Source organism: Macaca nemestrina, chromosome 20 (assembly GCF_043159975.1).
Source record: "Macaca nemestrina isolate mMacNem1 chromosome 20, mMacNem.hap1, whole genome shotgun sequence".
In the NCBI taxonomy this organism is placed as follows: domain Eukaryota; kingdom Metazoa; phylum Chordata; class Mammalia; order Primates; family Cercopithecidae; genus Macaca; species Macaca nemestrina.
Genome location: NC_092144.1, coordinates 2,662,444 through 2,680,250, shown reverse-complemented (window position 1 = coordinate 2,680,250; position 17,807 = coordinate 2,662,444). Strand labels below are relative to the sequence as shown.

At 52.4% G+C, this 17,807-nt stretch overlaps 1 protein-coding gene across 2 annotated transcripts in view; it reads right to left on the bottom strand.

The window, feature by feature from the left end:
* Window positions 1-17,807, bottom strand: part of LOC105485652 (G protein subunit alpha 15) — a 31,203-nt gene that overhangs the window by 11,976 nt on the left and 1,420 nt on the right. For both annotated transcript variants that reach the window (XR_011618021.1, XM_011747984.3), the window contains exons 2-4: window positions 4,534-4,718; window positions 3,052-3,206; window positions 1,764-1,892 (exon numbers count right to left, since the gene is read on the bottom strand). Coding sequence is in view for 1 of the 2 variants with exons in the window: in XM_011747984.3 (XP_011746286.1) it covers window positions 1,764-1,892; window positions 3,052-3,206; window positions 4,534-4,718 (469 nt within the window). In the remaining variant the exon portion in view is untranslated. The remainder of the gene's footprint in view (window positions 1-1,763; window positions 1,893-3,051; window positions 3,207-4,533; window positions 4,719-17,807) is intronic.

The window sequence follows — 17,807 nt, the reverse complement described above, 5'->3', positions numbered from 1 at the left end:
GAAGCAGAAGAATCAAACTCAGCTCCTAACCTTGTGAGGCTCTCCATCTTGTGGAGGAGACCCACAGGAAACAGATAAATTGTGAACCTTCCTGGTAAAGACTATTGCAGAGGCCAGAACAATAGGTTTGGGGGATTTACGGAAAGGAAGGCCAAACACGGGTAGGTCAAACATAATTCCTGTCTCTGGGCATCATCTTGCACACCTGCTCAGTTCCCTGCCATCAACCCATGGAAACAGATCTTGCTAAGGTCACCAGTGACCCTCTAACTGCCAATCCCAGCGTCATTCTTCTCACTGTATTCTTTTTTTTTTTTTTTTTTTTTTTTTTTTTTTTGAGACGGAGTCTCGCTGTGTCTCCCAGGCTGGAGTGCAGTGGCGTGATCTCGGCTCACTGCAAGCTCCGCCTCCCGGGTTCACGCCATTCTCCCGCCTCAGCCTCCCAAGTAGCTGAGACTACAGGCGCCCGCCACCACGCCCGGCTAGTTTTTTGTATTTTTAGTAGAGACGGGGTTTCACCATGTTAGCCAGGATAGTCTCGATCTCCTGACCTCGTGATCCACCCGCCTCGGCCTCCCAAAGTGCTGGGATTACAGGCTTGAGCCACCGCGCCCGGCCTCTCACTGTATTCTTGATCTTTCCTTTCCTTGACCTTTGACATTGGCCATTGCTCTGCTGGGTTCGGGTTAGGGTTGCTGCACTGGCCATTCCCAACTCTGTCTGCCAGCTAAGGTGGTGTCCAGCCACCTCCCCAATGCCCCTAGGCCCCTCAGACTCAACCTGTCCCAAAGGACTCCATCTTTACCTTTTCATCCCCAAGCCCACTGGCTCCAATGTCTACCCCCATCACCTTGACAAAAAACTCAGGTGTCATTTTTGACTTCCTCTTCTTTTTTTTTTTTTTTTTTTTTTTTGAGACGGAGTCTCGCTCTGTCGCCCAGGCTGGAGTGCAGTGGCGCTATCTCGGCTCACTGCAAGCTCCGCCTCCCGGGTTTACGCCATTCTCCTGCCTCAGCCTCCCGAGTAGCTGGGACTACAGGCGCCCACCACCTCGCCCGGCTAATTTTTTTGTATTTTTAGTAGAGACGGGGTTTCATTGTGTTAGCCAGGATGGTCTCGATCTCCTGACCTCGTGATCCGCCCGTCTCGGCCTCCCAAAGTGCTGGGATTATAGGCTTGAGCCACCGCGCCCGGCCTTTGACTTCCTCTTCTAATTCCCACACTCATCCACTCCTGCCCATTCCACATCAGAAACAACACTTGACCCTTCCTTCCTTTCCATCCCCTCACCCACTGTCCTGGCTCCTCCTTTCTCTGAGTTTCCTGACTTCCAGCCTCACCCTCTAGTCCATCCCCCAGTGTTGATGACTACAGGGATCACCTCTGAGCTCCCCAGACCAGGCCTCCCCAGACCTGGTCCTGACTGTATAGTCTCTATTTCCTCCTCCCCAGCAACCCCTTCAGGGTTAGGACTAGTGAACTCCAATTCATCTGTCAAAACCCCATTAATGTCCCCTCCTCCAAGAAGATATTCCCTCCTGGATCTCTGATGCCTCAACCTGGGCTCCTCCAGGTCCCACTCCTGACTACCTGGGGGCCTGGAGGTGTCTACATAGAGCTTTGCTTCCCCTAGCTTGGCAGCTCCTTGAAGGCTGGGACTAAGAAACTCCTACTCATCCCTCAGGGCCCCAGCTCCTTTGCCCCTCCTCCTCCTACAGGAAGCCTTCCCTGCCCCCTAGGCTGGGCCTAGGTGGAGCGCTCACCGCAGGTTGGTTTTCTGCACGGAGAAGCAGTACTCGTTGATGCCAGTGGTGGGCATGCGGCTGCGAAGCACGTCCTGAGCCGTGGGGACGTAGCCCTCCTCGGTGATGCGCTCCAGGTGGGACAGGTAGCTGCAGAGTGAGGAGTCCTGAGGCCCAGCCTTGCAGCCAGCCTCCCTTTGCTTCCCAGGCCCCTACAAAAGGCCCAGCAAGGACCCTGCTGGGGCTGCTTGAGGAGGAGAGCTCCCTGGGTGGGGGTGGGATCCCTGGGCTTGGCAGATGGCCCAGGAGCATCCCCCATCTGAGGCAACAGAGCCCCAAGGAAAAGCAGCTTCACACGCAGAGCAGGGTGACCCAAAGGATGGTGTGACATGAGGAACAGCCTCATTGGGGAGTGGTGTCCCCTGGGAGAGCTGCTAAAGTTTAGAGTCCCCCAAGAACAGGGTCACTCTAGGAACAGGGTACCCCCAGGAATAGGGTCACTCCAGGAACAGGGTTCTCCAGGAATAGGGTTCCCCAGGAACAAAGTCCCCCCAGGAACAGGGCTCCTCCAAGAACAGGGTCACTCTAAGTAATACAGTCCCCCCAGGAACAGAATCACCCCCGAGAACAGGGCCACTCCAGGAAAAGGATCAACCCCAGAATAGGATCCCCCAGGAAATAGGGTCTCCCTGGGAACAGAGTCACCCCCAGGAATAGGGTCCCCCCAGAAACAGGGTCACCCCTGAAATAGGGACCCCAAGGCACAGGGTCACTCCAGGAACAGGGTTCTCCAGCAATAGGGTCCCCCCAGGAACAGAGTCCCCCCCAAGAACAGGATCACTCTAGGAATACGGTTCCCCCAGGAACAGGGTCACCCCTGAAATAGGGTCCTCGTAGGAACAGGGACCCCCAGGCACAGGGTCACTGTAGAAACAGGATTCCCCCTAGAACAGGGTCTCTCCAAGGAACTGGATTCCCTCAGGAACAGGGTGACCCCTAGAACAGAGTCCCCCTTTGAATAGGGTCACCGCAAGAACAAGTTCACTCCCAGAACAGAGTCACCCCCAAGGAACAGGGTCCACCCAGGAACAAGGTCATTCCCGGAAGAGAGTTCCCCCAGGAAAAGGGTCACCCCCAGAACAGGGTCCCCCAGGAATTAGGGTCCCCCCTGGAAGGACCTCATCCTGGAGCAGGACCACCTCACAGCCCATCTGCGCCCACAATACCTCCTGCTGCAGGAAACCAGCCAGCCTGGCCGCTGCCCTCAGCCCCTCCCCACGCGCCCATCCCCGGCAGACACCAGACTCACTACACGGCTGAATCAAGCAGGTGGAATTCTCGCCGGCGCTCATAGCAGGCCCGGATGCCGGCATCCCTCCACAGCCACTGCATGGCCACGGCGTAGCGCTTCTCAAACGTGGTCACTTTATAGGGGTCCTGGCTCATGACCAGGCTGGCGTGGTGCTGGGGAGGGAGGACGGGGGCAGTTAGGGTAGCCCGTCTGAGTGAGGCTGCCCTCCCCAGGCATCTCTGCAAGCCCCCGCGTCCCTCCCTGAAACACACTCTCTTCCCACTGCCCTTCTTGTTCCCCAGAGCCCCTGAGCCCCCCACACACCTCTAATTTGTCCTCCGTCTGTTTGTGCATGGATCCCCGGAGAGAAAAGCTCAGGCCAGCACATGAGGGGCTGCAGACGGCCCATGTGCTCGGGCGATCTCAGGCTCAGGGGGAGCATGGCACCCACAGGGGTCAAGGGCAGCCAGCCCTGCTCTTTACACTAGCTGGCTCCCAGAAAGCACGGCACTCACAGTCCCCCCATTCTATACAGGAAGCCACTGAGACACAGAGCACTGAAGCAATCTGCCCGTCACAGGCCCCCCAACAGGCGCGTGAACCCTGAGCTGCCCGCCGGACCCTCGGCTTCCCCTTCTTTTCCGCAAACAGCTCTGGCTCCCTCCAGGCACTACTAGCATTGCTCAGACCTTTGTGATGGACTGAGTGTTGTGTGTGCATTTCTCTGTGTTTGTTCACGTACAAGTGTGCTTGTGTGTGTGTACAGATGTACACGTGTGCATGGGTGTGTTTGGGTGTGTGATTTGTGTGCATATTTGTGTGTGGGGCACGCGCATGTATCCTTGGGTGCATTTGTGGGTGCGTACATAGGTGTGCTTGTGTGTGCATTTGTATGTGTGCACACATGTGCGTGCATGTGCATGGGGGATTGCATGCAGGCTTGTGTGTATCTTTGTGTGAGTTTCCGTGTGTGCATGTGTGTATGTGTGTGCATGTGGGAATTTGCATGCACGCTTGTGTGTGTCTGTGTGTGTGTACACGTGCATGGGCGTGTTTGGGTGTGTACATTTGTGTGTGCACTTATTTGTGTGCATCTGTGTGGGGGCATCTGCATGGATCGTTGTGTGCATTTGTGTCTGTGCACGTGTGTGCGTGTATGTGTGTATACTTGTGTGTGCACTTGTATGTATGCACGCATGTGCACGTGTGTGCATTCATCTGTGTATGTGTGTGGACATGTGCATGTGGGCATGCATGTGTATCTTCGTGAGCATGTAGGTATGTGTGTGTCCTTGTGCACGTGTGTGTGCATACCTGTGCGTGCATGCATGTATGTGTGTATATGTGTGTGTGCACTTGTATGTATGCACACATGTCTGGAGGACATGGCCTTGCCCCAGGGTCTAGGGACCCTGCCCTGCCCTGAAGTCTGGGGAACTTGGCCCTGCTCCGGGGTCTGGGGAACCCTGCCCTGGGCCCCTGCCTGCCCTGATGGCTCACCTTGCTCTCAGGCCTGCTAAAGGGGATCTGCAACCGCTCCATGGCCTCGATCATGGCCCGCATGGACACGAAGATGTTCTGGTAGACCAGGGGCCGGAAGCCCTTGCGCTCCTCCTCTGAGTAGCCGGCGCCGTGGATGATCCGCATCTGCTTGATGAAGGTGCTCTTCCCGCTCTCACCAGGGCCTGGGGACGGAGCAGCAGAACCACTCAGCCCACCACAGGGCTCCCACCTCCGACACCCCAACCCCACGTCAGACACCCCCAACTCCACGCCAGGCCTCCTGGGTTCAAATCCCGGTGCAGCTGGGGCATCACTCAGTGACCCTAGGCTAGCGACTTTGCTGCTCTGTGCCTCGGTTTCCCCATCTGTAAAACATGAACTTCAGGCTGGGCATGGTGGCTCATGCCTGTAATCCCAGCACTTTGGGAAGCTGAGGCAGGCGGATCACCTGAGGTCAGGAGTTCGAGACCAACCTGGTCAACATGGTGAAACCCCGTCTCTATTAAAAATACACAATTAGCCGGGTGTGGTGGTGCGTGTCTGTAATCCCAGCTACTCGGGAGGCTGAGGCAGGAGAATCGCTTGAACCTGGGAGGCAGAGGTTGCAGTGAGCTAAGATCATACCATTGCACTCCAACTTGGGCGACAGAGCGAGATTCTGTCTCAAAAAAACAACAACAAAAGAAACCAAAACAAAGCACAAACTAAAAAACATGGACCTCAACACACTATGCCTGCTGCATCAAAGTGAGGGCCAAATGAATTGATTATAAAATATTCACAGTAAGGGTCACAAACTCCGGCTCCCCGAGGGCCAGATCCAGCTATTTTTGTGTGGCCAGCAAGTTTTTGTGTTTTTAATACTTTTTATGGTTATGGTTCTTATGGGTTTTTTCCTTTTTCTTCTTTCTCTTTCTTTTTTCTTTTTTTTTTTTTTTTTTTTTTTTTTTTTTTGAGACAGAGTCTTGCTCTGTTGCCAGGCTGGAGTGCAGTGGCGTGATCTCGGCTCACTGCAACCTCTGCCTCCCGGGTTCAAGCGATTTTCCTGCCTCAGCCTCCCGAGTAGCTGGGACTACAGGCGCCCACCATCATGCCCAGCTAATCTTCGTATTTTTAGTAGAGACGGGGTTTCACTATGTTGGCCAGGATAGTCTCGATCTCTTGACCTTGTGATCCGCCTGCCTCAGCCTCCCAAAGTGCTGGGATTACAGCGTGAGCCACCGCACCCAGCCTTTTTTTTTTTTTTTTTTTTTTTTTTTTGAGACAGAGTCTCTGTTGCCCAGGCTGGAGTGCAGTGGCGCAAACTTGGCTCACTGCCACCTCCGCTTTCCGGGTTCAAGTGATTCTCCTGCCTCCCAAGTAGCTGAGGTTACAGGCGTGCACCACCACTCCAGGTTAATTTTTGTATTTTTAGTAGAGTTGGGGTTTCACCATGTTAGCCAGGCTAGTCTCAAATTTCTGGACTCAAGTGATGCGTCCACCTCAGCCTCCCAAAGTGCAGGGATTACAGGCGTGAGCCACGACGCCCAGACTATTTTTATTATTTATCATAACAATACTAATATGTATTATTATTTGCTACAACGATTTCAGGTAGAGAAACTTTTACGAAAGAAATAACATAGGATAAATAGGGCAAGGAGTAATTAGATGACTATGATAGCCACACAGTCAAGGAAGGCCGCTCAGTGGAAGTGACTTGTGAAGGCTGGAAGGTCACTCTCAAAATCTTAGAGGGCACACCAAGCAAAGGGAACAGCTCGTGCAAAGGCCCTGGGGCAGGACTGAACCTGGTATATTGGAGGAAAAGTGAGGAGGCCCGTGTGGCTGGAGCAGAGTGAGGAGGGGGAGAGAGGGAGGAGGGAAGGGTGGGTGTGTGCAGGGCCTTGTAGGTTGCAGGGCGGTCATGGGCTTTGACCCCGAGGGAAGTGGGAGCCACGGAGGGCTGTGGGCAGAGGGGGGACAGGCCCTGACTCAGGTGCTCACAGGCGCCCTCTGGTGGCTGATGCAGGGAGGACAGACTGTGGGGGTGGGGACCGGGACCAGGGCAGAGGGGACTGGGCTGGTTCAGATGAGCACCCGTGGGGCTGGACCAAGGTGGCTGTCATGGAGCTGGAGAGAAGAGGACACATTTGAGAGACACCGAGGAGACAGAATCGACCTGACCTTGCTGACAGATGGTACAAAATCTGGCAGGGTCCTTGCAGGGCCAGCCACAGAATTTCTGGGGCTGGGTGCAAGCTGAAACTTCAGGCTCTTCTGAACCTGGAACCCTCTTGTGACAGCCCAGTTGACGTACCTGCCAAGCCGGCCCTGGGTCCGGGATGCTGATGCTGGAATCTTCAAGAGCCTGGGACTAGAGGTTCAAAGACCCCAGCTCAGCTCCCGGCTAAACTCTGACATCCCAAGGCTGCCCTTCCCCTTCTCTGTGTCTCAATTTTCTCCTCCGTAAAATGGGTGTGATCCACCAGGTGGGAGGTGGGGGCTGGAGGCTTGACCGGTATCTCATCTGGCTCCTGAGAGCACCAGCATGGGCCCCTCCCAGCGACGGGAGAGGGGATGGGACTGCTTCTGCCTCCAGGGTTGGGGTGCAGAGGGTGGGGGTGGGGGTCGGTGCAGGCAGAACTTGATCGAGCAAGAGCAAGCGGCAGCAAAAAGGGAAGGGGTGGCTTGGTTGGGGTCCAGAAAGAGGAAACGGGAGCAGAGAAGGCCGAACAGGGAGAGGGGCGGGGGTGTCACCCCCCCATCTCCCCAAAGGGCTGTCTCCAACGCCGCCAACTCTACCCAGCAGATGCCACCTGCACACTGGAGAGCCATGTGGGCAGGTCGGGGGTGGCCGCCTCGCCTCTCCAGTTCTCAGTTTCTTCAGGGGTCACGTCTATTTGGTTCAAAGTCAAGAAACAGGCTTTTCTTGTCTGGGCACAGTGGCTCACGCCTATAATCTCAGCACTTTGGCAGGCCGAGGCGGGCGGATCACTTGGGGTCAGGAGTTCGAGACCAGCCTGGGCAAAATGGTGAAACCCCGTCTCTACTAAATATACAAAAATTAGCCTGGTGTACTGGTGGGCGCCTGTAATCCCAGCTATTTGGGAGGCTGAGGCAGGAGAATTGCTTGAACCCGAGGCAGAGGTTGCAGTGAGCTGAGATTGTGCCACTACACTCCAGCCTGGGTGACAGAGTGAGGCTCTGTCTCCAAAAAAAAAAAAAAAAAAGGAATAAAAAAAGAAAAAGGCTTTTCTCTTGCTGTAAAGGACATTCACACGGAAATTATATATATTTAGTCAGACGTAGTGGTGCACACCGGTAGTTCCAGCTCCTCATGAGGCTGAGGCAGGAGGATCATTTGAGCCCAGGAGGTTGAGGCTGCGGTGAGCTATGATCACTCCATTGCACTCCAGCCTGGGTGACAGAGCAAGACCTTGTCTCAAAGGGAAAAAAAAGGTTTCCAAGAAAAATTAAAAACTAGGGCGGGGGGCAGTGGCTTATGCCTGTAATCCCAGCACTTTGGGAGGCTGAGGCAGGCGGATCACAAGGTCAGGAGTTCCAGACCAGCCTGACCAACATGGTGAAACCCTGTCTCTACTAAAAATACAAAATGCTGTCTCTACTAAAAATACAAAAATTAGCTGGGCGTGGTGGCTCACACCAAATCCCAGCTACTCAGGAGGCTGAGGCAGGCGAATGGCTTGAACCTGAGAGGCGGAGGCTGCAGTGAGCTGAGATCACACCACTGCACTCCAGCCTGGATGACAGAGCCAGACTCTGTCTCAAAAAAATAAAAAATAAAAAATTACTCAAACAACAACATCCCCCAGGTCCACAATCTGACATTCTCTGATGCAGAGCTGTGAGAGCTCCAGATTCCTGAATTTATTGCATGTTAGGACGGGGACATGTCAACTCATTAATATTCCTGCAGCAGAACATAGGAATGGAGTCAGTGCAATAAACAAACATCCTCCCATCCATTTCTTTGAATTTCTCATGGAGACAATATGGGGGACCATCTAGTTTTTGGAGCTTTGGCTATTTGGTGCTAGTAGCAGAGGGGATTGTGAACCTGCTGGCCCTTGACTAGGTGTCCCTGGTGAGCTAAGAGCTGGAGTCCCACCATCTCTCCTGCCTCACCACGAGAGGGGGACAACTCCTTTTTTTTTTTTTTTTTTTGAGGAGGAGTCTCGCTCTGTCGCCCAGGCTGGAGTGCAGTGGCGCGATCTCAGCTCACTGCAAGCTCCGCCTCCTGGGTTCACGCCATTCTCCTGCCTCAGCCTCCCCAGTAGCTGGGACTATAGTCGCCTGCCACCATGCCGGGCTAAATTTTTTTTGTATTTTTAGTAGAGACAGGGTTTCACCATGTTAGCCAGGACGGTCTCGATCTCCTGACCTCGTGATCCACCCGCCTCAGCCTCCCAAAGTTCTGGCATTACAGGCGTGAGCCACCGTGCCCGGCCAAGAGGGAGACAACTCTTAGCCCCATTTTCATATGGGGAAACTGAGTCTCGGGTCCGTTGAAGGAATTGCTGTGGGTCACACAATTCCTTCGATGGTACTGGTGAGTGGCAGAGCTGGGATTCAAACTTAGTTCTGTTTGAGTCCAGAGCCTATGGACTTTTATTATTATTTTATTTATTTATTTATTTATTTTGAGATGGAGCCTCGCTCTGTCCAGGCTGGAGTGCAGTAGCGTGATCTCGGCTCACTGCAAGCTCCTCCTCCCGGGTTCACGCCATTCTCCTGCCTCAACCTCCTGAGTAGCTGGGACTATAGGCGCCCGCCACCACACCTGGCTAATTTTTTGTATTTTTAGTAGAGACGGGGTTTCACCGTGTTAGCCAGGATGGTCTCGATCTCCTGACCTCGTGATCCGCCCGCCTCGGCCTCCCAAAGTGCTGGGATTACAGGCGTGAGCCATCGCACCTGGCCTATTATCATTATTTTTGAGACAGGGACTCACTCTGTCGCCCAGGCTAGAGTGCGGTGGCTCGATATCAGCTCACTGCAATCTCCGCCTCACAGGTTTCAAGTGATTCTCCTGCCTCAGCCCCCAGAGTAGCTGGCATTACAGGTGTGCACCACCACGTCTGGCTAATTTTTGTATTTTCAGTAGAGACAGGGTTTTGCCATTTTGGCCAGGCTGGTCTCGAACTCCTGACCTCAAGGGAGCCACTCGCCTTGGCCTCCCAAAGTGCTGGGATTACAGGCATGAGCCACCTCGAGCCTATGGGCTTCTAAATTATTATACCTGGAGGTTCCTTTACCCTGCCTGAATAGTTATAGCAATCATAATAAAAATTACAGCAAGCATGATTTAAATCTTACCGTCTTCCCAACCCTGAGCCCAGAGACTCTGTGGATCCCCAGTTAATCCCCATAGATTCTATGATTTTCCCATTTGCAGATGGGACACCGAGGACCAGAGAGGTTTAGTGACTTGCCTTGGGTCACACAGCAAGTGGAACCCCAGGGGAGTAAACTTGGAGTCGTGTGAGTTCTTCAGCAACAAAATGGGGCACGGCCAGTTAAGCTGGGGTAGGCGTCATTAACATATCAGTTAAAGCAATGTTTTTACGGACTCTGGGAAGCTAGACAGCTCCTTGGGGTGCAGCGTTGAGCCCAACTGCTCATTAATGGACTTTTTGAGCTCCTTTCCCCCAGTTGCCTTCCAACCCTCAGATCTTCTTCTTCTTCTTTTTTTTTTTTTTTTTTTTTTTTTTTTTGATATGGAGTCGCTCTGTCGCCCAGGCTGGAGTGCAGTGGTATGATCTCAGCTCACCACAACCTCCACCTCCCGGGTTCAAGCGATTCTCCTGCCTCAGCTTCCCGAGTAGCGGGGATAACAGGCACCCACCACCACGCCTGGCTAACTTTTATATTTTTAATAGAGACGGGGTTTCACCATGTTGGCCAGACTGGTCTTGAACTCCTGGCCTCAAGTGATCCACCCACCTCAGCCTTCCAAAGTGCTGGGATGACAGGCCCGAGCCACCGCACCCGGCCAGGACTGGACCTTTTGAGCTCCTGTCCCCTAGCTGTCTTCAAACTCTCAGATCTTAGTTTGCCCCAAAAGTTCAGAGAACGAACAGAAGTCTCAGCAAGCAACAGTTGACTTTATTTTGTTGCGATGCACTGGTTTGTTTGTTTTTTTTTCCTCTTCTGCTTTGTTATAGGAAATAAATGATAATCCTGTTGCCACCTGCAACACGGATTTCGTGACTCAGGGATGGGTCATCACCCGAAGCCTGAAGAGCTACATCAGAACCCCCTCTTTGCAGTCCATCTTTGTCCTGAAGCCGCAAAGGATTCTGGGACCCCTCCAGTGGCCCCCAACCCTCGACAGCCCCAAGCTCCTGGATAGAAATGGGGGGAGTGATCTGTTTCAGGACACCCCCTAAAGGCCATGCGGCCCAGACGGGAAGCTCCTGCTTCCTCCTGGGCAGGGAGGAGGAGAAGAGGAAGTGGAACTGGCAGATGCCAAGAAGGAACTGGGTTAACCGTGCCAAGCCCCAGCCATCCACAGGGCAGCTGGAGCCAGCCATGTGCACAGAGTCCAGCACCAGGCCCTCACAGGAAACGCAGCTCCTGGGGAAGTGGGGAGCCAGGCCGGGCAGCCGGAGGGGCGGGAGGCTCGGCCTCTCAGCCCCGCTCTGGCTCAGTCTAGCTGCAGACCCCCGATAAATCCTGCGGCCTCCTTGGGCCTCATTTTCCCCATCTGGCGCTGGGGTTCTGTGGTGTTTGTCCCCCAAAGCAGGTGAAGAGGGCAGTCAGGAGCATGGACTTTGGAACCAGAATTCTAGATGCGAGTCCCAGCTGTGTGACCTTGAGCAAGTCGCTCTGCCTCTCTGAGCCTCAGTTTACCCTTTGTGGGGGAACTAGCAGCGCCTGCCTCAAAGTGCTAAGAACAGGCCGGGCACAATGGCTCACATCTGTCATCTCATCACTTTGGGGAGGCCGAGGCAGGTGGATCACCTGAGGTCAGGAGTTCGAGACCAGCCTGGCTAACATGATGAAACCCTGTCTCTACTAAAAATACAAAAATTAGCCGGGTGTGATGGTGCATGCTTGTAGTCCCAGCTACTTAGGAAGCTGAGGCAAGAGGATCGCTTGAACCCGGGAGGCAAAGGTTGCAGTGAGCCGAGATCCAGCCACTGCACTCCAACCGGGGCAATAGAGTAAGACTCTGTCTCAAAAAAATAAAAATAAAAATATGTTTTTTAAAAGTGCTAAGGACAGAACTGGACTCTTTCACAGTTTTATTTTCTTGTTGTTGTTAGCTTTCTTATCTTTTCTTTTGCTTTTGTTTTCATTTTTGTTTAGAGACTGGGTCTTGCTATGTTGTCCAAGCTGGTCTTGAACTCCTGGGCTCAGGAGATCCTCCTGCCTTAGCCTCCCGAGTAAATGGGACTACAGGCATGTGCCAGCATACCCAGTTCACGACTTCATTCTGACCCTCCCCCTTCCCCAATATGAGGAATGCTTCATGTCAGGGACAGACCCATCCCCACTCTGGTCCTTTTTGCCATCTTCCTCAAAAGGGTCAGCCACTACCAGGTGAAAAAAAACAGCTTTCGGATTCAATTCCTGTTTCCAAGAGGGACAGAGGTCTGGAGGCAGCCCTCAGACCTGTCTCCACGGATGAGGTGGTTTAAATCACAGTCCACAGTGCTACCATCAGTGCCTCGGGACATGGATGACGTCCTCTGCCCTCCGTCGGTAGAAGGGGCTTCCTGCTTTGGGGCTGGCTGAGTAGTGCCCAGAGTGGTATGTGGAAGGGACTTTCCCAGCTCCAGGAAGGAATGATATCATGTCTGGGGGAAGTTCCCCCCAAAAAGGATTCATTCATTCATTCAGCATTTCTTGAGCATCTACTATATGGCAGGCTCATTGTACACCTGTGATAGATGCTGGAGACACAGGGATGAAGACAGATGTGGGCCAGGCGCGGAGGCAGCTCATGCCTGTAATCCCAGCACTTTGGGAGGCCAAGGCGGGCAGATCACAAGGTCAGGAGATCAAGACCATCCTGGCCAACACGGTGAAACCCTGTCTCTACTAAAAAAAAAAATACAAAAAATTAGCCAGGTGTGGTGGCGGGTGCCTGTAGTCCCAGCTACTTGGGAGGCTGAGGCAGGAGGATGGCGTGAACCCAGGAGGTGTAGCTTGCAGTGAACCCAGATCGTGCCACTGCACTCCAGCCTGGGCTACAGAGCAAGACTCTATCTCTAAAAAAAAAAAAAAGAGAAAGAAGATGACAGATGTGGTCCCTACCCTTTTGTTGCTTGTTGTATAGCTGGAGAGATAAACAATAAACAAGTAAACAAATAGTGAGGGCCAGGAAGAAAAACCAAACAGAGGAAGGGAAAGGAAAAGATAGGGCTGTCTTTATAGCTAGGGTAGTCAGGGAAGGCTTCTCTGAGGAGGCGACACTTGGGTTGAGAACTACGTGGAGTGAAAGGGCCAGCCAGACAAAGGTCAGGGATAAATGACCTTGAGGTTTTCGAGGAAAGAGCACTAAAAGTGATAAACCCCTGGCTTGATAGATCAAGAAAAAAATGAGCAAAGGCGGAAATGATCAATAGCAAGAGCAAAAGAGGGGACATCACTGCAGATCCTACAGACAGTAGTAGGAGGACAAGGGAATGTCATAAATGTTATGCCAATAAATTTGATAACACAGGCAAAAGGGACAAATTCTTTGAAAGACACAAATGATCAAAACTCACACAAGAAGTAGATAGTCGGCCGGGCGCAGTGGCTCAAGCCTGTAATCCCAGCACTTTGGGAGGCCGAGACGGGTGGATCACGAGGTCAGGAGATCGAGACCATCCTGGCTAACACGGTGAAACCCCGTCTCTACTAAAAAAAAAAAAATACAAAAAACTAGCCGGGCGAGGTGGCGGGCACCTGTAGTCCCGGCTACTCAGGAGGCTGAGGCGGGAGAATGGCATAAACCCGGAAGGCGGAGCTTGCAGTGAGCTGAGATCCGGCCACTGCACTCCAGCCTGAGCGACAGAGCGAGACTCTGTCTAAAAAAAAAAAAAAAAAAAAAAAAAAAAAAAAAAAAAAAAGAAGTAGATAGCCTAAGTAGTCCTATTTCTTTTTTTTTTGTTTTTTTTTTGAGACGGAGTCTCGCTCTGTCGCCGAGGCTGGAGTGCAGTGGCCGGATCTCAGCTCACTGCAAGCTCCGCCTCCCGGGTTTACGCCATTCTCCTGCCTCAGCCTCCCGAGTAGCTGGGACTACAGGCGCCCGCCACCTCACCCGGCTAGTTTTTTGTATTTTTTTTAGTAGAGACAAGGTTTCACCGTGTTAACCAGGATGGTCTCGATCTTCTGACCTCATGATCCGCCCGTCTCGGCCTCCCAAAGTGCTGGGATTACAGGCTTGAGCCACCGCGCCCGGCCCCTATTTCTTTAAAATAATAAGTAAGACATATCAATATGATATGTCATAATATGACCATAATACGACACATTAATATGTCAAAGATAGATAGATAGATATAGATAGATAGATAGATTTTTTTTTTTTTTTTTTTTTGAGACAGATTCTAACTCTGTTGCCCAGGCTGGGGTGCAGTGGCTGGATCTCGGCTGACTGCAAGCTCCGCCTCCTGGGTTCACGCCATTCTCCTGCCTCAGCCTCCCAAGTGGCTGGGACTACAGGCGCCTGGCACCAAGCCCAGCTAATTTTTTGTGTTTTTAGTAGAGATGGTGTTTCACCGTGTTAGCCAGGGTGGTTTCAATCTCCTGACCTTGTGATCCACCCGCCTCAGCCTCCCAAAGTGCTGGGATTACAGGCGTGAGCCACCACGTCCGCCTGATTTTTTTTTTTTTTGAGATGGAGTTTCGCTCTTATTGCCTAGGCTGAAGTACAATGGCACGATCTTGGCTCACTGCAATGTCTGCCTCCGAGTTCAAGCAATTCTCCTGCCTCAGCCTCCCACGTAGCTGGGACTACAGACACCTGCCACCATGCCCGGCTAATTTTTGCATTTTTAGTAGAAACGAGGTTTCACCATGTTGGTCAGGCTGGCCTCGAACTCCTGACCTGAAATGATCCACCCGCCTCGGCCTCCCAAAGTGCTGGGATTACAGGCGTGAGCCACTGCGCCGGGCCGCTACCAAATATTTAAGGGAAAAAAAGAGATAGTCAATGAAGACCAAAGAAGCTGAGTGGCCAGAGCCAAAGGACTGATTATGAGCGAAAGCGGCAGAAGCTGCTTCCAAGAGGACCAGGGTTTGGATTTGATGCCATAGCAGATTTTGCTGGAGAAATAAGTGGGTGAAAAAAAATTTTTTTTTTGAGACAGAGTCAGCTTTGCTCTGTCGCCCAGGTTAGAGTGCAGTGACATGATCATAGTTCACTGCAGCCTCGACCTCCTAGGCTCAAGTGATCCTCTCACCTCAGCCTCCCAAGTAGCTGGGACTACAGGGACACACCACTATGCCTGGCTAATTATTTTATTTTATTTTATTTTATTTTATTTTATTTTATTTTGGTTTTTTTTTTTGAGACAGAGTCTCGCTCTGTCGCCCAGGCTGAAGTGCAGTGGCACGATCTCGGCTCACTGCAAGCTCCACCTCCCAGGTTTACGCCATTCTCCTGCCTCAGCCTCCCGAGTAGCTGGGACTACAGGCGCCCTATTTTATTTTTTTGTAGACACAGGATCTGGCTATGTTTCCCAGGCTGGTCTTAAACTCCTAAGCTCAAGTGATCCTCCCACCTAGGCCTCCCAAACTGTTAAGATTACAGGAATGAGTCACTATGCCCAGCTGAAATATTCTTTTCTCTAGTTCAGCAAGAGCGATCAAGGCTAGAGTTGAAAAGGCCCTTGACTGGGTGCAGTGGCTCACACCTGTGAGTCTAACACTTTGGCTCACACTTTGGGAGGCCAAGGTGGGAGGATCACCTGAGGCCAGGAGTTCAAGACCAGCCTGGCCAACATGGTGAAACCCCGTCTCTACTCAAAATACAAAAATTAGCCGGGCATGGTGGCGGGCGCCTATAACCCCAGCTACTCGGGATGCTGAGGCCAAAGAATCGCTTGAACCCAGGAGACGGAGATTGCAGTGAGCTGAGATCGTACCACTGCACTCCCGCCTGGGTGACAAAGTGAAACTCTGTCTCAAAAAAAATAAAAATAAAAATAAGGTTGGGCACGGTGGCTCATGCCTGCAATCCCAGCACTTTGGGAGGCCGAGGCGGGTGGATCACGAGGTCAAGACTTTGCGACCAGCCTGGCCAACATAGTGAAACTCCATCTTTACTAAAAATATAAAAATTAGCAGGGTGTGGTGGTACGCACCAATAGTCCCAGGTACTCGGGAGGCTGAGGCAGGAGAATCACTTGAACCCAGGAGGCAGAGGTTCCAGTGAGCTGAGAATTTACCACTGCACTCCAACCTGGGGGAGCAAGACTCCATCTAAAAAAAAAAAAAAAATGAGGCCAGGTACGGTGGCTCACGCCTGTAATCCCAACACTTTGGGAGGCCGAGGCGGGCGGGGGTGGGGGGCGCGTGGCTGATCACGAGGTCAGAAGTTCGAGACCAGCCTGGCCAACATGGTGAAACCCCATCCCTACTAAAAATACAAAAAAATTAGCTGGGCCTAGTGGCAGGTGCCTATAATCCCAGCTACTCAGGAGGCCGAGGCAGGATAATTGCTTGAACCCGGGAGGCGGAGCTTGCAGTGAGCTGAGATCGCACCACTGCACTCCAGCCTGGGCGACAGAGCAAGACTCCGTTTCAAAAAAAAAAAAAAAGAAGAAAAGAAAAAAGAAAGGGCCTCCAGTAAAGGTGTGGTTCCTGGGGGTCCCCTCCTTCCCACTCGATGTTCCCTCTCTTTCCTCTCGGCTGCCTCTTCGCACCGAACGAGGAAAGGATGATGGCGGCCATCACAGGATGACCAAGCTCTTTGCCTGGGGCAGACACACGTGAGTCGAGAAGACTCGAGGCCTTCTCCAGCCCCCAGCCCAGAGCTTGGGGATCCCAGAAGACTCTCCCAGACTAGCATCCCCGGCTTCGGCCAACGGGGCCATAATCAGGGAAAGGTAGTTGGGGAAACAAGATATAGGAATGAGAAGACCCTGAGGTTTCAGAGAGCAGAATTTTTTTTTTTTTTTTTTTTTTTTTTTGAGACGGAGTCTCACGCTGTTGCCCAGGCTGGAGTGCAGTGGCGCGATCTCGGCTCACTGCAAGCTCCGCCTCCTGGGTTCACGCCATTCTCCTGCCTCAGTCTCCTGAGTAGCTGGGACTACAGGCGCCCGCCACCTCGCCCGGCTAATTTTTTGTATTTTTAGTAGAGACGGGGTTTCACTGTGGTCTCGATCTCCTGACCTTGTGATCCGCCCGCCTCGGCCTCCCAAAGTGCTGGGATTACAGGCTTGAGCCACCGCGCCCGGCCTTTTTTTTTTTTTTTTTTGAGACGGAGTTTTGTTCTGGTTGCCCAGCCTGGGGTGCAATGGCGCAATCCTGACTCACCGCAGCCTCCACCTCCCAGTTTCAAGTGATTCTCCTGCCTCAGCCTCCCCAGTAGCTGGGATTACAGGCACAGGCCACCACACTGGGCTAATTTTTTTTGTATTTTGAGTAGAGATGGGGTTTCGCCATGTTGGCCAAGCTGATCTCGAACTCTTGGCCTCAGGCAATCTGCCCACCTCGGCCTCCCCACGTGCTGGGATTACAGGCGTGATTTATTCATTTATTTATTTTTATTTTATTTATTTATTTATTTATTTATTTATTTATTTATTTATTTATTTTACGTGGAGTCTTGCTCTGTCGCCCAGGCTGGAGTGCAGTGGCGCGATCTCAGCTCACTGCAACCTCTGCCTTCCGGGTTCAAGGGATTCTCCTGCCTTAGCCTCCCAAGTAGCTGGGATTATAGGTGTGTGCCACCACGCCCAGCTAATTCTTGTTTTTTATTTGTTTGTTTGAGATGGCATCTCACTCTGTCGCCCAGGCTGGAGTGCAGTGGTGCGATCTTGGCTCACTGCAAGCTCCGCCTCCTGGGTTCAAGCAATTCCCCTGCCTCAGCCTCCCGAGTAGCAGGGACTACAGGCACCCACCACCACATCCAGCTAATTTTTGGTATTTTAGTAGAGACGGGGTTTCACCGTGTTGGCCAGGATGGTGTCGATCTCCTGACCTCATGATCCACCCGCCTCGGCCTCCCAAAGTGCTGGGATTACAGGCGTGAGCCACCACGCCTGGCTAATTTTTGGTATTTTAGTAGAGACAGGGCTTCACCATGTCAGCCTGGCTGTGTCTTGAAC